Source organism: Halichoerus grypus, chromosome 6 (assembly GCF_964656455.1).
Source record: "Halichoerus grypus chromosome 6, mHalGry1.hap1.1, whole genome shotgun sequence".
NCBI lineage: Eukaryota > Metazoa > Chordata > Mammalia > Carnivora > Phocidae > Halichoerus > Halichoerus grypus.
The window spans coordinates 69,148,788-69,172,292 of NC_135717.1; the positions used below are offsets into that span (position 1 = coordinate 69,148,788).

General features: G+C 36.4%; 1 protein-coding gene across 10 annotated transcripts in view; it reads right to left on the minus strand.

Annotated features, from left to right (window-relative positions):
• The window catches only part of ZNF438 (zinc finger protein 438), a 177,448-nt gene that overhangs the window by 25,140 nt on the left and 128,803 nt on the right, over nt 1–23,505 (minus strand). For 7 of the 10 annotated variants that reach the window (XM_036099625.2, XM_078075326.1, XM_078075325.1 and 4 more), the window contains one exon: nt 2,967–3,034. In XM_036099625.2, coding sequence (XP_035955518.1) covers nt 2,967–3,003 — 37 coding nt within the window. In that variant the 5' untranslated portion in view covers nt 3,004–3,034. Of the gene's footprint in view, nt 1–2,966; nt 3,035–6,705; nt 6,752–23,505 lie in introns of those variants that run through there. The other 3 variants (XM_078075331.1, XM_078075328.1, XM_078075332.1) reach the window with 1 other exon arrangement.

The window sequence follows — 23,505 nt, forward strand, 5'->3', positions numbered from 1 at the left end:
TTCTAGTTAATTACATACATGTCTGCTCTTCTAATAGGATTTTGTGTTTTGTAAAAGCACAGGCTGTGTCTGATTTATCTTTGGATCTGACTGGTTAACTATTATATTGGTGATCATTAAATCTGCTTCCACCATGGAATTTTATTAGGAGATACTATGTGATACACTGGATTTTCTTAAGCTCCACAACTCTGCTGGTAATATCCTACCTGAATTTCATACATTAATATGTATAATATATGTGCATGTGTGTTTACAAGTCTGAAGTTTTTAAGTAGCATAATTTATGGATAGCCATCAATGATGTGTTAAATAAATTACTCAGAATTTAATTAACAAATGGCATGTGCCCAGCACACTTCTCATGTCACATAACTGATTATATTTGATGACATAAATATAAATTAATATGTTTGATCAAAGAAGAAAAAGGGGAATGATCTAAAAATAGAACTAGAAATATTCTTTATAGATTTACAGTGTGACACAGGGGACACAGTTTGAGTTTGGGATTTTGACAGATCTGGGTTCAAATCTTAGCTCAGTCACTTCCCTGACTGGTGATCTTGGTAAAAGTAACCAATCTCCCTGAACCTTTCAGATAAAGATTGTATCTAATTTATAGTGAGGATTAAAGAAAACAAAGAATGTAAAGTTGTGGGCAGAGTGACTACCACACTGGAGGCATGTGATTAATTGAGCTCTTTTAGTTATTTTATCTTCCTATCCAAGTACTAACCAGGCCCGACCCTGCTTAGCTTCCGAGATCAGACGAGATCGGGTGCATTCAGGGTGGTATGGCCATAGACTTAGTTATTTTATCTTTTTCTCTGTTAAGTTCTGGGTTTGGGGCTCAAGCATCTCTGGTCCCAGAAAAGACAGACAAAGTATTTACTAGAGCTACTGAACTCCTAGCTAGGCTTGACGGCATCTTATTTTCTGGCCAAGCCCATGGAGATAACTAAGCTTATGCAACAGCTCGAGAGGTAAACGAGAAAACAAAACAAAATGAGGCTTGATGAGAAACAAAGGAGGCAGGAGGTATGAAAGGTGACATGAATGACTTCCCCTTATCAGCCAGAAACCAAGCAGCTCATTGCTTCATTACATAGATTTACAACCTTTTAGAGATAGAGAAGAATATCTAGTAATCCTGGCTTTACTAATGGGGAAACCGAAGCTTACGAGCCAAAGAAGTAGTCTGAAGTTCCACAGCTGGCTGGCAGTAGATGTGGGAAAGGAGGTCAGCTTCCCTGACATTTGGTCTCGTGCTCGTCCTTCTAAGCAGTCACACCTCTAGCTCAGATGAACAAGGTGATACCAGCTAGGACACTAAGTTTCCAACCCCTTGATCAGCTACCTATTACCGCAGAAATCTTCTAAAGGATATACACCAGAAAACACTCACAGGAAATGCACTTTTAATTTCTAGTTAGGGTTGCTCTCCACTCTCTTATCCCACACCCTTTCTTGCCCTCATGCGCAGGGCTGGATCTCCTGTGATTCTCAAGGACTCTTACTCTCCCTTTGGCCAAATGTCTGGACCAGAAGTAAGCCTGAGGTCCGCTCTGTATTTACTTCCCTTGGGTCCCCGTGGATCATGCTTGGCCTTTTAAGGCCAGTAGGCACCTGAAGCAGGAAGCAGCCATGCTCATCTCATTACATCAGCCTCCTCAGATATTAATAACAGCCATTAAGAGTATAGCCACTATCATCTTATAGTGCTTAGTATATAAGTAAGAATATGCTGGCTGATTTACATGTATTATATCCTTTCATGTCCACATGACCTATAGGGTAGTACTTGCTATGTTCATTTTATAGATTTATAGATGAGAAAGAGGAGTCAAGTGATGTGCCTAAGATATGCAATTCAGTGGTAGGGCTGTCAGACCTGGACTCCATGCTCTTAACAGTTACGACGTTGCCTTTCCTTTTAGTGGAGAGATCAAAGAGTGTTTGCTATGGTTAAGGGTTCTTTACAGCAAATTCCCTCCATTCACTAAAAGTTTTGTCTTCCATGAAGGAAGCCCAATTTTGCATCATTAAAGACATTATTTTTCTCACATACATATCAAAATTTCTCTTCTGTGTAGAAAAGACTATGTAGGGGCAGGTGAAAGACTTGAATTCTTCCTAAGGTTAGAGTTTGCCCTTGAAGGAAATTTAATTACTCTTTATTCAGAAAAGACTCTATCTCCACCTATAAACTGCTACAAACCTCCAGGAGTTCCTGTTAAAAAACCATGATTTTCGGGGCCCCTGGGTGGCTCAGTCGTTAAGCGTCTGCCTTCAGCTCAGATCATGATCCCAGGGTCCTGGGATCGAGCCCTGCGTTGGGCTCCCTGCTCCATGGGAAGCCTACTTCTCCCTTTCCCACTCACCCTGTTTGTGTTCCCTCTCTCACTGTCTCTCTCTCTGTCAAAAAATAAGTAAAATCTTTAAAAAAACAACAACATGATTTTCTTTATAAATCATGTGGAGCTGGGGAATGGTTTTTCCTGTTTCTTTTTAAATGACTATGGGAAGAAAAAAGTCAAAGAAATGTATTAGTGAATATCCCCTCTCTCTACATCTGTGTTGTGTGTGTGCATGTGTGTAAGAATATATATACACGTATATAGTCTTCCACTAAAACACGTCATTTCGCTTCACCAAAACCAGTACTCGATAATTACAGTTGACATCTATTGGTGCCAACTAAATGCCGACTAACGGGCTGGGGTCTGTGAGCTTTGTGTGGGATGAGATGGCCCTACTCTCGAGGAGTTCCCAGTCAAAGATACATGTCCTTCTATACACTTTAGTAATTTACCAAAGGAAATCAACTTTCCGACATAATTAGGATTTTGTTCTTAGTTCCAGGAAATAAATTACCTCTGGTCGGGGGATAGTGGCACTGAATGTGTCAATTTCTACTATTTATAACACACGCATTACTGTTTTCCTCAGCATGGTTATCTTACCTTGATCTTTTGGTGGTACTGATAAGGAATTCTGCATTATGATGTATTGGACTTGAATAGCAACTTCCCTAAAAATAACCAAGCACAAATAATAATTAGAAAACAATTTAGATGCCTTGTTAATACATACGAACAATGTACATTATAAGCTCTTTAAAAAGTTTTCCTATTTATAATTATCTGAGTAATAAGAAATGGACTGTGCTATTAAGAAACTAATTATTTTACTTCCTTCTCTTTTGTATACAGACAGGGTTGTATGGAGTGTACTGGTGTGGGCTTGGAGGCAGAAGCAATGACACAGTGAGAGAGGAACTGTATCTGCATCTCTGCCCACAGTGGTGCCAAAAAAAAAAAAAAAAGGCAAAATTAAGATTCCCTAAAAATGCCCTGCCAGATAATTATGTTTCATATACTCTATTTAAGAAGAAATAACTTAAATGTTTTGCAATATACATAAAGGTAGCATAATTGCAGTGTACTCATTTGATGAAATATAATTCAGTCATTAAGATACAATTACGAAGATTATGTAGCAATCTGGAAAATGCACGGAATGAACATGGTAAATGACATACACCCTAGGATTGCAACTATATAAAAAACAAAGGCATAGCAAAATGCATGACAGGAAATATGGTAAGATGTGTACTGGCAATGTGTTTGTTGAGGTACTTCCGGGGTTTCTGCCTCCAATTTAGCTATTTTCCGAACTGTCTATAATATAATGTATATTCAAAACATTTGAATATAAAAATAAGGCAGTTAAAGACCTTGAAAAAAATATAGGTAAATATTTTATAAGCTGTCAAACACAGAAGTGTTTCAAGCATGACATCAAGGACAGAAGCCATCAAGGTAAAGACAGATGGATCTATTTAGAATTTTAAATGTTTTTAAATAGAAAATTAGCCAAAATTAAAAGGCAGGACTTCTGCTATAGCCAAGATTGAGTAACAGAGACCAGATTTGTCCTCCTGCCTGAAACAAGCCAAAATATAGATAAAACATGTGAAACAGTATTTCAAAACAATGGACATCAGATCAAAAGACTGTTCCCTCGGGAGACAGGAAACACATGAGAAGAGCCATATGACAATGTTGAAGGAAGGGAGAACTCTGGTGGAGATTCCCAGAGTAATGGAGAAAAGAGAGCTGTAGAAAGAGAAAGAGCAAAGAAGAGGATCTCCATTGGGTATCTGCATATGTACTGATCAGCACATGCAAGTAAAGAAACTACCTGAGGTCAGGGGAAGATCCAAGCTTCTCAACACTCACAGAGGGGCAGGGATATCACCTCTTCCTACCAGCCAGACTGAAGAAACTCCTAATTCACAGGACATCAAGTAGAGGACAAAGAAGGGTCTTGCCTTAGTAGAGGAAATAATCAAACCCTACACCAAGCCATTTCTCTGGTTTAATAGAACAAATTGTAAAGTGAGACTGAAAGGGAACAAACTATTTCCAAGTGTCTTAACTGTACATTTAGAACAGACCTACAAAACTATCCATCACCCAACAAAGTAAAATTCATCATATCTGACATGTAATTAAAAATTATCAAGCATACAAAGAAGCAGGAAAACACGAGCCATAATGCAGAAAATAATCAAAACTGACCCTCAACTGACACACGTTAGAATTAGCAGTCAAGAATACTACGTTCTAACTGTAATTAAGTAAGGACTGTATTTCATATGTTCAAAAAGTTAAATATAGATAGGAAAGATATAAAAAAGACCCATGTAAAATTTCCAGAGATGAAATCTATAATATATAAAATGAAAATACACTAGATGGGATTAACAGCAAATTACCCATGCCAAAAGAAAATGTTAGCAAACTTGAAGACATAGTAACTAGAGATTTTCCAAAAGGAAACTCAGGAAGAAGAAAGAAAAAAGAAGGAAGGAAGAAAGGAAGGAAGGAGAAAGAAAGAGAGAGAGAGAGAGAAAGAAAAAGAAAGAAAGAAAGAGAAAGAAGAAAGAAAGAAAGAAAGAAAGAAAGAAAGAAAGAAAGAAAGAAAGAAAGAAAGAAAGAAAGGAAGAAAGAAAGAAAGAAAGAAAGAAAAAGAAAAAACGGGGGGAGGGAAGGAGGGAGGGAGGAAGAGAGAAAGAAAAAGAAAGAAAGGAAGAAATGATAACTGAGCTATAGGACAACTTTAAGTAGCCTAATATATTAGTAATTGGAGAGGAGAAAAATGGAAGGACAAAAAAAAAATCATATTGGAAATAATGGCGGAGTTTTTCCAAATTTGAGTAAAGCTATAAACACACAGACCCCAAAAGCTCAAAATTACCTGAAGCATAAAAAACAGTGAAAACTACACCAAAGCATATCATGACCAAATTGTTCAAAAATAGTGAAAAAAAATTTTTTAAAGGCATTCCAAAGATACATTACATATAGAGGATTTCTTGTTGGAAACAATGCAAGTGAGAAGACAGTGGAGCAGCATCTTTAAAATACTGAAATAAAAAACCTGTAATCTAGAATTCTATTGTTCAGAGACAATATCTTTAAAAAATAAAGGAGAAATGAAGATATTTTATAAATACAAAGCTGAAAAAATAATTACTAGTTCACTCACACTATTAAAATGCTGAACAATGTCTTTTAGGCAGAAGGAATGCTAGGTTAGAATATGGATCTATACATAGGAAGGTAAATTATAGAAATGGGAACTGTACAGTAAGCATACAAGGCTTTTTTTCTTAATATTTAAGTGTCCTAAAAATATGACTATTTAAATAAAAATAATTAAGAATGAAAAGTGGGGTTTATAACATGTAAAAATGATACATGATAACAATAGGACAAAAGTTGAGAGGGGACTAATATAAGTATACAATTGTAAAGTTCTTATATTATCAGTGAAGTGGTATAATATGACTGCAAGGTAGATTATGATAAATTAAACATGTATATTATACATCTCAAAGCAACAACTAAAATCACAAAACAAAGAATTTTAGCAAAAAAGCCAATAATTTAAAAATGGTATCATAAAAACACTCAGTTTTCAAGGGAAAATAGAAGAACAGAATAAAACAGATGGGACAAATAGAAATAAGATAGCAAGATGGTAGATTAAAACCTAATCATATCAATAATCATATTAAATATAAATGATCTAAATATCCCAATAAAAGAATAAAGTTTGTATAAAAATGCAAGACCCAACTATATGTTGCCTATAAGAAAGGCACTTTAAATATGGAGATACAAATAGGTTATAAGTAAAAGAATGGAAAAAGAGTTAGCACCAGACAAAAGAAAGGTAGAGTGGCTATATTAGTAACAGAAAAAGTAGATTATAGAGCAATGAATATTACCAGGCATAAAGAAGGTCATTTCATAATTATAAAAGGTCAACTCTTCAAAAAGATATAATAATCCCAAATATTTATGTTCCAAATAATTGAGCTTCAAAATACATAAAGCAAGAACTAACAGAACTGCAAGGAAAAATAGACAATAATTTATAATCAATACTCAATAAGAGAAAATCACTAAAGATATTAGAGGGCAACTTGACCCAACTGACATTTATAAAACATCCTACCCAATACTACAGAATATACATTGTTTTCAAGTGCACATGAAATATTTATCAAGAAAGACCATATTCTGGGCCATAGAAAAAGTCTCAATACACTTAAGAGGATTCAAGTCATATAATGTATGTTCTCTGACCACAGTGGAATTAAAGTAGAAACCATAAAAACACAAATATTACCTGGAAAATCTCCAAATACTTGTTAATTAAATCACACACTTATAACCTATGGGTTCAAAGAAGAAAACAAAATGAAAATTATGAAGTTTTTTCAACTGAATGAAATGCAAACACAACACATCAAAAAGCAGTACACAGAGGGAAATTTAGAGTACTAAGCATCTCTTTTAGTAAAGAAAGTAGGCCTCAAGTCAATGACCTCAGTTTCTACCTTAAAAACCAGAAAAAGCAAATTTAAACCAAAGTAAGTGGAAGAAAAGAAATAAGAGATTGGAGAGTATAATAAGTGAAATGAACAACAGAAAAACAGATAAAAATAAATTAAATCAAAAGCAGATTCTTCAAGAATATCAATATATTTGATAAACCTTTAGCTTAATCAAAAGAAATGACCAGTATCGGGAATGAGAGAGGTGACCTCACTACAGATACTACTGCTATTAAAAAGATAATAGGGATCATTACAAACAACATTTTGGCAATAAATTTGATAAGTTAAATTAAATGAACAATTTTCCTGAAAGACACAAACTACCAAAGCTCACTCAAAAAGTCTCTATATTTTCAAAGAAACTGAATTTCTAGTTAAAAATTTTCCCTCGAAGAAAATTACAGTCCGTGATGGTTGGTTTTGTGAAATTTACTGAATATTTAAAGAAGAAACAATACCAGTTATGCACAAATTCTTCTAGAAAATTGAAAAGGAGGAGGGAATTCTAACAATCTAATTCTATGAGGCCAATATTAAAGAGATATTATACAGATATTATACAATATTAAAACCAGACAAAAAGCCACTAGAAGGAAAGAAACCTCCAGACCAACATCCCTCATAACATAAATGCAAAAATTACAAACAAAATTTTAGACCAAAGACACTACAAAGAGAGAAAATTACAGGCCAATATCCCTGATGAACACAGATGCAATAATCCTCAACAAAATACTAGCAAACTGAATTCAACAATATATTAAAAAGATTATTTACCATGATCACATAAGATGTATTCTAGGGATGCGAGGGTGGCTCAATATTTGCAAGTCAATCAATATGATACCTTACATTAACAAGAGAAAGGATAAAAACCACATCATCATCTCAATAGATGCAGAAAAAGCATTTGACAAAATACCACATCCATTCCTGATAAAAACCCTCAACAAAGTGGATTAGAGGGAACATAACTCAACATAATAAAGGCCATATTTGAAAAACCCACAGCTAACATCATACTCAATGGGGAAAAACTAAGAGCTTTTCCCCCAAGATCAGAAGCAAGACAAGGATGTCCACTCTCACCACTTTTATTCAACATAATATTGGGCGTCCTAGCTGCAGCTATTAGATAAGAAAAAGAAATAGCAGGCATCCAAATTGGTAAGGAAGAAGTAAAACTTTCACTATTTGCAGATGACATGATACTATATATAGAAAACCCTAAAGACTCCACAAAAAAAAAAAAAAAGACTCCACTATTAGAACTGATAAATGGATTCAGTAAAGTCACAGGAAACAAAATTAATATACAGAAATCTGTTGCATTTCTGTACACTAATAATGAAGTAGCAGAAAAAGAAATTAAGAAAACAATCCATTTACAATTGTACCAAAAAGAACAGGATACCTAGGAATAAATTTAATGAAGGAGTTGAAAGACCTATACTCTGAAAACTATAAAACACTGATGAAAAGATATTAAAGTCAACACAAGCAAATGAGAAGTTATTCCATGCTCATGAACTAGAAGAATATTACTAAAATGTCCATAGTACCCAAAGCAATCACAGATTCAATGTAATCCATATCAAAATATCAACAGCATTTTGTCACAGAATTAGAAAAAATAATACCAAAATTTGTATGGAACGACAAAAGACCCCAAATAGCCAAAGCAATCTTGAGAAAGCAGCACAAAGATGAAGGTATCAGAATTCCAGATTTCAAACTATACTACAAAATTACGGTAATCAAAACAATATGGCAGTGGCACAAAAACAAACGCAAAGATCAACAGAACAGAATAGAGAGCCCAGAAATAAACCTATGATTATAGGGTCAATTAACCTATGCCAGAGGAGGCAAGAATATACAATGGGAAAAGACTTTTTTCAATAAATAATGTTGGGAAAACTGGACCACTACATGCAACTGGGTCACTTTCTTACACCATACAAAAAAATAGACTCAAAATGGATTAAAGAACTAAATATGAAACCATAAAACTCCTAGAAGAAAACATAGGTAGTAATTTCTTTGACACCAGCCTTAGCAACATTTTTTCCCTCAGGCAAGGGAAACAAAAGCAAAAATAAACTATTGGGACTACATCAAAATTTTGCTTTTTGCACAGCAAAAGAAACCAACAGAACAAGGCAACTTACTTAATGGGAGATATTTGGAGTGGAGACTCTTTGGGGGTATTTTTGCAATATGCTGAGCCTTAAAGTTCCGCATTCCTTTTGATTCAGACCTTCCTTCCGCTTCAGAAAGTATTCATTATCATACTATACTATGGCATGGTAGTATAGTACTATACTATACTGCCATCCATCTTCATTATCATCATCCTTATTACCTTTTTAAAATTCTTCAGGGTGCCATTTAAAATACACACAAAAAGTAAGACTGTTGAATCACAGACCTGTACCTCTGAAACAAATAATACATTATATGTTAAAAAAAAAAAAGAAGAAGAAGAAGAAGAAGATAGCAGGAGGGGAAGAATGAAGGGGGGGAAAATCAGAGGGGGAGATGAACCATGAGAGACTATGGACTCTGAGAAACAAACTGAGGGTTCTAGAGGGGAGGGGGGTGGGGGGATGGGTTAGCCCGGTGATGGGTATTAAAGAGGGCACGTTCTGCATGGAGCACTGGGTGTTATATGCAAACAATGAATCATGGAACACTACATCAAAAACTAATGATGTAATGTACGGTGATTAACATAACATAATAAAAAAAAATCATAAAATAAAATAAAATACATACAAAAAGTAAAATCCCTAAGTAAATTAGGATATATTTTTACAATAATGCTATTACAAAAATTGCTTCTCATACATTTTTGTATGAAAGCGGCTGGTTATGGAGAAGTATGGTTCAATACTTTCCCCCATATATGCATGAGAAAAGCTACCAAATATTAAAAGGGGCTATTTCTTATCTTTTTTTTTAAAGATTTATTTATTTTAGAGAGAGAATGTGCGCGAGTGTGCGTGAGCAGGGGGCGAAAGGGAGAGAAAATCTCAAGCAGACTCCCCACTGAGCACAGAGCTTGATGCAGGGCTCAATCTCAGGACTCCGAGACCATGACCTGAGCCGAAATCAAGAGTCAGATATTCAACCGACTGAGCCACCAAGGCACTTTTAAAAGGGGCTATTTCTGAGTGGGGGATTAAATTACTGTTCACTTTCCTTTTTATGTTTGTGGATATATGACTAAGTTTCCCTAATGAACAAATACTATCTTTGCCATCAGAAAAAAAAAAAAAAGACAAGTCTTTATATTATTGCTCTGGAATGCTACATGAGATAAGGAGTGCCATTAAAATAATTTTACCTATACCCCCAATATTTTGGCCTTTAAAGTAGAAAATTTGCTCAAATAGAGTCTAATGTCTTCTTCTGCCACTGTTGTATTTAACTCTACTGTAATTATGAAAAGTGAATAAATTATGTAATGCACCTAATGCTTATTAAAGAAAACTTATGAATAATCATAATCTTGCATCTTCTGATTGGGCTGGAAATAAAAGTGCATTATATAAATGTGCTAGAGGAAAAGTGGCATAAAAAGTCACATAAGCTCTAACAGTATCTTTCAAATATCAACACGAGCAAAGTCAATATGCATCTTTACTCTAGGCACCATGATACAGGACTAGCAGTCAGTATATACAATTTCTGATAATTATAACCTGACTTTTCTCACTTGAATGCTGAAAGCTATTTTAAGTAGAAAAATCTACCTGAAAGGAAAAAATGTTAACTAATGCAAACAGTGAATGCCATCAATTATAGTAAGATTTAATACAATATGCTTTATAAATCACTCATATGAGTACTTTTAATTTCAGTTAATATGTCATTTTTTAAGAGTTGATTAAAAATGAAAATTAGGTGAATTGGTTACTTGAGAAGTAACAGCTTGATGGTTCTGGAAATGGAAATCTCCCATTTATTCCCTTGTCTTTGTTATGCTACCTTGCCTTAAAAATAAATTTAGATAAAGAACCTTACAGAATATATAAAAACCATTGGCTCCATGCTCAATGAGCTTATTAACATTAACCACGGTGTGAGTATGTGTTTAAGTGCATGCTCTTTTGTGTGTATATGGGCACCAACCAGAGCTGCAATGTAGCCATTCATCTAGATTATTATTTCTAGGGAACCATTTCCTAGAGAAGAAACATGTCATACATCACCTGCCTGATACACTGTCATTCAGATAAATGCCATAATAATAAGTGGCCAGGAGAAACTAAAATACAAAAATATTTTAAAAGGTAATAAAGTTTTGGGTGCCTTACCATTGATAATTTGTAACAGGCTCTTCTTTGTATGTTTAAGATAATGCGATTGGGCAGTTGCTCATCCCACAGGCCTTCCTCTAGTTTTGATTCTACTGTGACTTTTGATTTTAAAGTATTGTACAGTGACTCTCGCACAGGTTCTAAGTTTGAGGCTAGAACTGGAGTGGGTAAATCCACAGGTGAGAGTTTTACCGACACTAACTCTTCTGCACTGACTGCTTACTAGGTGCGGGACCTACCAGGTAATTCACACATACCTCTTAGCCTCACCTGAGGATCAGCAGTTGTTACCTTTCAAGTCAAGAAACAGGCTCAAAGAAATGAAGCAACGTGTGCAAGGTCACTAGGATGAGCCAAAATTAATGTCCTCAGGTGTGTGTCTGATTCCTAAATTCATATACATGTTCCTGCTCTCCCACATGCAGATTCTCCCTTCCCCTCCATCCTTCCTCCCTTTTTTTTTTCTCTGATGCACACATGAACACACATACAAGTGTGCATCAAGTCAATGGAAATACACACAGAACGTTTTTGCGCTGGATACTAGAATAGAAGGAAAATCAGGGAAACAAAGAATGGGAACAACGGGGGGAAACGGGGAAAAGTGGTTTAGTGAAGCTGGGAAAGGAGTGAACCTGGGGAATAAAAGAATTCAGGGAGAAATGACAGTCATCTTCGACATATGGAGAGAAGCTACTTGGAAGGACTGGAGGGACCCTCTGTAGCTCCAGCAGGCAGCACTAAGACCAGTGAGGGAAACAAGTGATAAGGGGGCAAATTTCACCTGGATACGAGGAAGAACTTCCTCATGACTACTGATAGTCAACTGTGGAACCTACTCCATAGCATGCTATAGGATATATGAAATTCTGTCACCAAAAAAGTTGAGGGAGAAGCTGACTGAAGCTTTGGTTTTCCGCCCTAAGAATACAAACAGTACACCTTAGGAACATGGCAGCGAAGGGCTGAGAAAGGTGGTATAACCCCAGACAACGTATAACTGAAAAAGCCACCTTCTTTTATGTATTAAGGAAATGAAACCAGTCATGACACAGAGGAGGAAAAATAGGAACTCCTTGAATGAACTCATACTTGAGAAGTATTCAACACTGCTCTTGTCCTTTATACACTCAGGTACCGTTTGAAAAAATTTAATGCACTTGAGAATGAATTTTCCTAGCTTGTTTATAGTAATTTCATGTGTCCATTATATTTCACTATTTTTTTTTCTTTTCAAATCAATTTTATTGAGATATAATTTACATACAACAAACATACACACAAACATACACCCCAGTGTAGTAATCACATTCTTTATTCATATTAGGGGCCCGGCTGGCAGGACAGAGTGCCCCTTCCAGGGCTAGCTAATCCTGAAGACAGCAAACAACTCCCCTGTGAACACTCGTTTCATATGCAAACAAACCAATCAGAGTCCATATCCCCAACCACCTCCATTATCTTAATGTCACACAATTTGCCAATATTTTCCCTGGCCTAAATCACGCCAGGGCCAGGTACCAGACAACGAGGACCACCCTACAGCCTGGAGCTGCTGAAATCATTCAAACTAGCCAATCCTAAACTGTTTCTCTTGCCTTGCCTTGCCTCTCCCAGGAAGACCACAATAAAGGCTCTCAGCCATGCTTTCCCATAGCTCTTTCTGCCTCCTGACCAACCCTGGAACTTCCCAGTGTGTGCCCTCTCCTCTTAGGAACTGTAAGAGATAAATTCCTTTTTCAAAGGTAGTTTTCCCTGTGTCTTTCACCCTACCACACCTGAAACAAATCCTAGATATATTTTAAGAAAAAATAAAATGTGAGTATCACTTTGGAAAGTTTCCTCATTACCTGAAAAAGTTCCCTTGTGCTCTTTATAGTCAATCTCCACCCCTCATCACGGGACCCAAGCAATCACTGATGCTTTCTGTCACTATACCTTAGCTTTGCCTGTTCTAGGATTTCATATCACTTCATATCGATCAAACAGTACGAATTCTCTTCTTGTATGCATCTAATCATTCCTTTCTCTTGTTGAATGGTATTCCGTCCTATGACTATAACACAAATAACACAATTTGTTTATCCATGCACCCACTGATGGGCATTTTCCTTGTTGACAGTTTTGGGCTAACATGAAAAACAGTGCTACAAATATTTGTGTCCAAGTCTTTGTGTAGATAAACGTGTTCACATCTCTTGGGTGAAAGCCTAGGAGTGGAATTTAGTCGAGGGTGGTATATTAACTGTATGTTTAACTTTATAAGTAATTAATTGCTTGTTTTCCAAAGTGGTTGTACTATATTCCATTGATTTAAAAAACTACCTCCTCTAGGCAATGACTGAATTCATGTTTTTTGAGATCTTTACATAAATAAGAGGACCTGAATCCCTTACGTTCAATTTTGTTACAATAATATAAGCTTCTAGAACATAAATTCTGACTAATAGTAGTATTCATCATTCACTCAATTGTAATAAATGCTTATTCCTATCTCTGTCTTATTTAAGAAACAAATAATATAATTCTCAAATTGGTACTAAAGGATTAGAAAAGCTGAAAGAGAATCTATAAATTTTGATCCACTTAGAAAATTCTTAGTGCTTCATTAATATAATGTATTAATATTTGACAATCTCCTTCCTTCCCTAAATGACTGCATACTGCTAATGAGTTCAGTAAGAAAGCCCCTCTTTAAATTCAGATATTTCTGAATGTCAGCCCCTAAGAGAGTAAAGTGCTTTACAGAGTCATCCTGGGGGACTAATTTGTTTAAGACCCTTCAAAGCAACTTCTTTTCTACTTAGAGTTGGGGAAATTTTAGAAGTACATAGTCCTATTTCCCCTAATTTTTTAGACGTGCTGTTAAGTTGGTCTCACCAGATGCTCACTACTGTTCTCCAAACCAAAAAACCCTAAAAGGCTAGACTGACCCTTAATTTTCAGGACCACATTCCAGCCCAATCTCAATGAGTTAAATGCAATGTAAAAAGGATCAGCAAACTCAGTAAGAAGATACACGTTTTTAACTAAAACTTCTTACTGTGTGGCCCTGGAGAAGTCATTTTATCTTTTTTTCTGTTTCAGTTTCCCCAAATTAGGAAGGGAGAGATAATAATATGTAACTGGTTTGACTAATTAAAAGGCATTAAACTAGATCTTACGTGTTGAAAATACATTGTAAAAAAAATACTATTCAAAAAAGGTTATGTTTTATATGTTAACAAAGTTCTCCAGGATTCTTCCAAAAGTAAAGAAATACTTATTATTATCTTTGGCATTTCCAAGGGAAAAAAAGGGAATATAGTAGAACATACCTAGAAACACAAACAACGTTATTTCCAACTATAAGATCTAATCATTTGCCCTCACACAGTGCACATACATATAGATACTCGGGTTCCTTACCATGTGCTGTATGTACAAGTGAACAAGGCAAGATGTTTGGGAGGGCATTTTTCTGTCTCAGTCAAAATCTATTCAGGAAAATATGTTCTAGTCTGAGGCCTTCTTTTCTTTTCCCTTCACAGGATTTCTATATAATTTCTTCCAAGTCCTGTGTCTCTAAGTACAATTCTGCATTTATATTTCTAGTTCCCAGGTTCCAGGGCGAGATGTTCTCTGCTTACTACATATTTCCACTTGGCTACCTGCAGACTAAATGTAGCTCCTGCTTCCTCTGAAAGGGTTTTTCAAAATTATCGCCGCTCCTCCAAACCCATTACTGCCTTAGGTCAGGTCTTGCTGCTATTACAATAGCCTCCTCAATTCTCTGCCTGCCTCCCGGCTTCCATCTTTCCAACTATTCTTTGTGAAACAGCTAGAACTCTCTTTCCCTTTTTCCTTTTTAATGAAAACATTTTTTATTTTATTTAGATTTGCTGAGGTATAACTGACGGATAAAACTGTACATACAGTGTACAACATGATGATGTGACGTATGTATACTTTGTGAAATGGTTACCACAATCAGGGTAATTACCATATCCCACCATCTCACATAGCTACGTGTGTGGGCGTGCACTCTGAGGACACTTAAGTTCTCCCTTCTAGCAAATTTCGAGGAAACAACACAGTATTACTAACTATAGTTGCCATGTTGTACGTTAGATCCCCAGAGACAAGCACTTTCAATTCTCAGAGCTGATTCTTCTGGTGTTTATATCTCCGTATCTGTGGGTAACATGCTTATGATCCTACTTCTCGATTGGTCACTTTTAGGCAGTATCTACTGTGGTTCCACTGTGGAGAATGAAGAGCTATCTGTATTTTTCTCTCCCCATCAACAAAAATCCTGCTTAATCATTTTTCTGAGTATAGAATTCCAGGTTGAAATTTAAAGGCGTTGTTCCACTGTCTTTCGGTTTCCAATGTTGGTGTTAACAAATCCAAAGTTATTTGTGGTCCTTTGTATGCAGTCTGTTTTCATTTTTTCTCTATGGAAACAATGTTTGGAAATTTCACAGTTTGGTATCTCAGCATATTTTCATCCATTTGCCAAGTGTTTGGTGGGCCTTTTCAACCTGGAAACTCTCACATTCAGATCCTGGATTATTCAATTTTTTTTGTTTTGTTTTTGAGAGTTCCTAATTTACTTTTCTCTGCTTTTTCCCCCTTGAACTCTTTATTATTCAGATGTCCACCCTCCCTGGACAGTTATATTTAGTTACACCCTTTCCCCCTCTTCCTATGTCTTCTTTTACTTTTCCTCTTTCTGGAAAAATGTATCTTCCAGTGTTTCAACTGAGTTCCAACTGTCATCTTTACCCAGTGGTCCATGAATGGTCTTTTTTTTTTTTTTTTTAAGTAATCTCTATACCCAATGTGGAGCTTGAACTTACAACCCCAAGATCAGGGGTCCCATGCTCCAGGGACTGAGTCAGCCAAGCACCCCCATGAATGGTCTTTTTAATGCAAATCTAATCATGCTTTTCCTGGGCCTCAGGTCCTTCAGTGGCTCCCTGTTGTCCACAAAGTAAAGTCCGACCTCTTCTGCACAGCACATGAGGCCTTCCACACACTGGCCTGTGGGGTCATTGATGCTACATTATTAAGAGCTGCATCTCCAAGGCAACCAAATATGTCCACTCATACGCCTCCACAATTCTTCATGGAAAGGCCTTCTCTCCCCTGTCTTGCCACATAATTCCTACTTACCTTCCTCTGCAAAGTCCACCTGGCCAATGCGAGGCATTTTTATTGATCTGTCCATTATCTTCCAACACACTTTGGCTCTCTCTTAGCACGTAGCATCTGTTTAAATCCATCTGTTTCCCCCTTAATTTGGTGAGTTTCTTGATGGTGGGACAATGTCATATTTATCTCTATGCTTCCAGAACCTAGAGGTGACTGTTCTATAATAAGGTTTAGTAAATGTTTATTGAATGAATAAAAGTCACTAGTCCTATAAAAACAACAGTGCTAGAAATTATTTAACAATATGTGCACAGTTCCACCTAATGTTTTTCATACCATTTAAATCTTTTAGTTCGCAATAGTAAGTTCCTAAAATTCTGAGTAACTTTTTCATGAATAGTGATTTTTAAATCTGAAGCAATGTCTTTTTAATTTTGCCACTATTACACTTTTCCATAACCTAAAGTGACAGATAATTGACTAAGTTAATTTTTCAGTAGTAAATTTCCTTTGATCATGACAGATCGCCTGGTTGTGTTTTTAGAAGGACTGAAACACTCCTAAAATGACTTAAAAATTATCTTACGTAACCATAAAAAAAATGTCCTACTTTCAGTTTCTCTAGTACCAGGCTTGAGGCTTTTCAGATAGATCAACACTGTTTTAAGTGTCATCACCTACCCATAAAAAGTCCTAGGAAACAATGATTCCCAGCATTATATATAAGTGCAATACGCTGATGCTGCAGTTTTTCTGTTAAAAGGCCTTAGTGCTTTTTAGTCCCATTTAAAAACACTCAAGTTTTGGCACGTTTTAACAAATAGGCATCCTTTCCTTTCTTATTTATTTAAATGTAAGAGACACAGATGTAAGAAAAACATTTGGGTGTTTCTACATCAACCAGAGCATCCTTGGAATTTCCCACCTGGATTCTCAATGCTCAAAGAATGAAGTTGTTCAGGCCAGTGAGGGTACCATTACAATGAAGATGAAAGCAATGCGAAAAAGAATTGCACCATTTGGTAATAAATGACACTCATCAGTAAAAGAAATGCATAAAATAAAGATGCTGTCATTTACACATTCACGATATAGATACATCTTGTGAATCTGTTCATTATTTCACTCCCTTGGATCATTCTGGCTGGTGGTGTTTCAATCAGTTTAGATTTAATTCATTACTTTGAAATAATCACATCTCCACCATTCTTGCTCTTCTCCTGTCTACATTCAGTGATGCAATCCTCTTTAAACGAAGAAAGGTTTACAGCCAACTGGTATAATTTCAAGATCATTTTGGATCCCTCACATTCTTTTTCTCTCCTAAATCTTACCTGCTGCCAAGCACCATGGCGTTCTGGTTTCATCACCACAGACCAGCTGGTGTGCTTTCAAAAGACTCTAGTTCTACCTGCTGCGTCTCTCCTTTTCTCCCTTCCTCGCAGCACCGCCAGTAACGGCCATTTCTCTCTCAGCCCTACTCCCATCTTTAACTTTTTCTTCCTCCTCTACAGTGTCTGCATTAAATTAAAATCCCATCAATTAGCTTTACAATGACCGTTTCAATTAAAGAAAAAAACCCACATCACTGCTCTATTTCCTGCTAACTTCATCCATATTTTTTATGTTCTTGTGGGTGTGTGAGCTGCTGCTTTACAAATGATTCTGTGATTTTTCTTCCTCTTTTCAAATAATTCAAACTTTCATCTTTTCCCTGGAGCACTCTAGTCACAGATTTACCTTTTCAGCATCAGCTAAATTTTTGTTATTCTATGCCCCTGATGGCATTTGTCTAATACTTAGGTTATCATAAAATGATTATCTGCCACACAGAAGAAGCTACACAGAAACGAACAAGCCTCCCTCTCATTCTATAAACCTGATTCCCTCCTCAGAGGCAACAGCTCTTAGCACCAATGTGGGTCTCCTTTCAGAAACAGTCTGTATGTATATAAGACTTTCTCCTCTCCCCAAATCAGAGCAGACGATACATGCTACTCTTTTTTCATTTAATATATTTAATATATTTTCGAGAGCTCTCTGTATCAGCACTTACGGATCCTCTTCATTCCTTTTATATTTTTTAAAGATTCAGCTTTTTAAAGATTTTATTTATTCATTCATTTGAGAGAGAGAGAGAGAGCAGGGAGAGGAGCAGAGGGAGAGGGACAAGCAGACTCCATGTTGAGCGTGGAGCCAGATGCAGGGCTCAATTCTGTGACCCTGAGATCATGACCTGAGCTGAAATCAAGAGTTGGACGCTCAACTGACTGAGTCACCCAGGCACCCCCTCTTCATTCTTTTTAAAGGCTGTATAGTATTTCATTGCATAGACCCACAACTTCTTAACCATCCACCCACTGACTGACAGTGAGATTGTTCTCAGTCTTTTGCTCTCACAAAGCTGCAGTGTGCATTCTTACACCTATATCTTCGCAAGTCCATCTGCGGGATGAAAGCACAGTAAGGAATTTCTTAGGTTGATTTAAAATTTTTATGGATATTACCAAATTGTCACTCAAAGAAGTTATACTGATTTATCCAACAACATATGAAAATGCCTCTAAAGCGCTATTTGCAAAAATTGCCACAGGAATTTTTCAGTCAACTATCCAAAAGCTTCAAAGATTCTAGCATGCCTAGATATTTTTCTCAACTCTAGTTGAATATAAAAACACTGCTCTTTGTTGAAATATACAAACACTGACAATAAAATGAAAACCAAGTTTCACATCTCAAGGATTTAGAAAGGTGATTGTTTATGGAAAATCCCTGACAGACTAGAAAAGGAAAAAAGAGTCAGTTGTAATAGAAAGTGCTGCTGCCCAGCATCACCCAAAGGAAGTGGGTATTAATGTCATGGACCATCGCCCATTAGTTGGTATCAGGACATTCTTGCTATGAAATGAAAAGACAAAGTGATTTCCTAATTGAAAAAGACAAACCAGATAAAATAACAGGAGGAAAAAAATCCTACATATTTGAAGAACTAGCCTTTTAAAAATGTTTTTCTTTGCAAGATACTAGAGAATGCACAGGTGTAGTTTGAAGGATAATTTTATAGTGTAAAAATGCCGCTCCTTTGTCTAATATGAAATGATGTTTTGACTGAGGTGCTACCCGCTGAGAATCAGGTGAACCCAATTAACCCAATTTTTACTTGTCCGTACTAAGTGGTTTATTTTAGATGTATACTACTCCCTAAATCCTTTAGGGTACAACATAGAAAACCATAAACAGGCTATAAAGGTCATGACATTAATTTTCCTGTCATTCTCATGCTTTAAATAGGCATCAGAAAACTAAAAAAAATCTTGTCCTCTGGGAGGGAAGGCAAATCTGAAACTAATTATGGTAGTTATTATTGTAATACTATTAAATTAAACACTGTGACCCAAGCTAAATTTATCGTGGTACCTTTTGTTAGTGAATAGAACTTCCCAAATAAGATTATTGCATCCTCTCATATAGCAAACTGATTCACCAGAGGACTAGTAGAACAAAGTAACCACTGAAAATCCTGAATTTTCACTCACTTAGAGTTAACTAAAAAGTTTAAAAAGCATACATGGATTCTTTTTGCAGAAAATGCTCTCTTACAAAGCTTTATTTAAAAAGTAAAAACTTTACATGGGCAGAATATTGAGCCAATAGTCATATCTGTCACAGTTTATCTCCACTTGTTTTCTGTGGTCTAATACGTCTCCTATTTTGTGAACTCGGGACTCGCTCCTATTGTTATTTATTTAAACCTAAAAGAAAATAAAGTGTGGGGGGATATCTCAGTAGCTTCTTTTTCTGCTTAAATTTCCAAAACAAACTGCTTTAGGTGTTTGGAGGACAACATGGTCCAGAGGCAACATCTAAGCTTAAGAGTTTTCTGGGAGCTCAGGTTCCCAACTCATTACCAACAGCTGGTCTGGGCTCCAGGTGGGAGAGGAAGCTGCTTGACCTGGCAAGTGGCAAGTGTTTGCTGTGTGTGTCCTCGAGCGCCCTGAAACTGGAATGATTACCCACGTAGACTCTGTTAGGCTCTTTTAATCCTTACAAATGCTGGAGGAGAGATAAGGGCCAAGGACAGTGAATGATGAGTTTGGGTGGGTGGGAAGAAAAGGTAGGCAAGAAGGACTATCAACATCTGTGTGAGACTGAAGAGCAGGGGAAAGATGAGTAAGTAGCAATCACAAAAGAAAGAAAAAGGAAGAGGGAGGGAAAAGGAACAATGGCAACATTATTTTAAAAGGAGAAATGGCATGCGAAAGGAAAAAAAAAAATCACTTAAGTTCCAGTTTCTTTAAATATCTCAGAAGATCCAGAAAGCCATTTAAGAACTAGTTCTTCGTACACTCTCTTGCAGTTAGAAAGACACTTACAGGGGGCGCCTGGGTGGCTCAGTCGTTAAGCGTCTGCCTTCGGCTCAGGTCATGATCCCAGGGTCCTGGGATCGAGCCCCGCATCGGACTCCCTGCTCCGTGGGAAACCTGCTTCTCCCTCTCCCACTCCCCCTGCTTGTGTTCCCTCTCTCGCTGTGTCTCTCTCTGTCAAAATACGTGGAAAAAAAAAAAAAAAAAAGAAAGACACAGGACCTTTTGTGCATCGGTGAGTCTCAACAGTCTTAGTGACTACCGACTCACTGTTAAATGATTTTGCTGTTGATCAACTGCAATAGTCTACTAAAACTTAAGGTGACTAAAATTAAATACTTATTTATTTTTTTTTAAGATTTATTTGAGAGAGAGAGACAGAGAAAGTGAGCAGAGGGAGAGGGAGACAAGCAGGCTCCCCTGCTCAATGGGGAGCCAGACGTGGGGCTTGATCCCAGGATCCCGAGATCATGATCTGAGCCGAAATCAAGAGTCGGATGCTTACCTGACTCAGCCACCCAGGTGCCCCTATAATTAAATACTTTAATAGCATCTTTTATTTCTCTAAATTTGAAAGTTAGTTTTAAAATAAGATTTTCTAATTGTCTTTGTTTAGAAGTGTTAAGGGACCATGAGGAAGTTCACACTGGAAAGATTTGAGAAAAATCAGAATGCAGAAGGCCAACAGAGAACCATTTTCTCTTGAAAGGGTTTCTACAATGGTTTACTGTGGACATGTAGGGATTCCAATTCAAAGGATATGATTAGGAGTGCTTCCCGATCTTTTGTTTTCACGTATTTGACCATGTTCCCAGAACCTACTGCTTTACAGTTTAGAGATCCATACCCCAAACTGCCCTTTGTACTCGAAACATGTATATTTTCACAGGAACTGATGAAATAATTTTCCTAGTTAGTGCATGATGGCCTTGCCCAGCAGCCAACATGGAGGCAGCCATCTCTGTTTTATAATCATTTCAATGTTTCATTACATTTTGCAGTTATTATTTTAGAAAAAAAAAATTAGTGGAGTCAAAAGATGAAAAGTAAATGTGATTAATATGACACCAAAAGCAGAGGCAATAAAAGTAAAAATAGGCAATTTGTACTGCATCAAAATTAGGAACTTCTGGGCATCAAAGTAAATTCAAGAGAATGAAAAGGCAGCCTACAAGACAGTAGAAAATATTCATAAATCATATATCTGATAAGGGAGTAATATCCAGAATATATAAAGAATTCCTACAACTCAACAAAAAACCTGGTTAAAAACTGGGCAAAGGACTTGAAGAGACACTTCTCCAAAGAGGATATATAAATGGTCAACAAGTATAAGGAAAGGTGCTCAATATCACTTACTGTTAGAGAAATGCATGCAAATAAAACCCAATGAGATGTCACCTCACACCCACTAGGATGGCGACTATCAAAAAAAAAAAAAAAAAGAACAGAACAAGTGTTGATGAGGATGTGGAGAAATTAGAGCCTTTGCACACTGTTGGTGGGAATGAAAAATGGTGCAACTGCTTTAGAAAACAGTATGGTGGTTTCTCAAAAAAAAAAGAAAATAGAATGATCATATGATCCAACAATTTCATTTCTGGATATATATCCAAAAGATATGAAAGCAAGATCTTGAAGAGATATATACACACCCATGTGCATTAGCAGCACGATTCACAATAGCCAGGAAGCAACACGAGTATCCATTGATGGATGAATAGATAAATAAAACATAGTGTACATATACAATGGAATATTATTCAGCCTTAAAAAAGAAGGAAGTTTTGACACTTGCTTCCACATGATGAACCTGGAGGACAGTATGCTAAGTGAAATAAGCTAGTCTCAAAAAGACAAATACTGTGTGATTCTACTTAAATGATATATCTAGAGTGGTGAAATTCATATAAACAGAAAGTAGAATGGTGGTTGACAAGGGCTGGAGGGATGTGGGGAGAGAGGGATTTGATGTCTAATGGGTATAGAATTTCAGTTTTGCAAGATGACAAAAGTTACAGAGATTGGTTGCACAACAATGTGAATATACTTAACACCACTGAACTGTATAGTCAGAAGTGGTTAAGATGATGAATTTTATGTTATATGTTTTTTTACCACAGCTTTTAAAAAGTAAATGTGATTATACTAATATTAAGAAGAATAAGTTTTGGGGCGCCGGAGGGACTCAGTTGGTTATGCTTCCCACTCTTGATTTCGGTTCAGGTCATGATCTCAGTGTGGATTAAGATTCTCTCTTCCTCTGCCCCTCATCATGCCCCCCCCCAACCTGTGCTCTCCATCTCTCTCTAAACAACAACAAAAGAATAAATCTTATAAGCAACACAAATTTAGGCAAAAGTGGCAATCATTCAGGGTGTTTTATGTGGGGAAATCTTTAACCTTTATCAGAAGCATGCTGGACTTTAGCCAGGCATATACATGTTCAGTTGTGAGAAAAAAAAATAATAAAATTAAAGAATATTTACAGAATATACATAATTTATACTAGACATATATCTGTGTCAAAAGAAATGATGCATTAAGGAATTATATAATGTTTTAGTAGTTTGCTGGTGACAGAATATCTTCTTATACAGCATTACACACTTTTGTGTATTTTTTTGAGGAACATAATTTGTACAAAAGTAAATACTGCCTATAAATGGGAAGTACTAGTCTAGGGCTCCTCAGGCCATAGGCTATGAACATTGCTACTCTGAAGACTGGATCTGGTTCATTTCTAAAGATTTTTATCTTATTT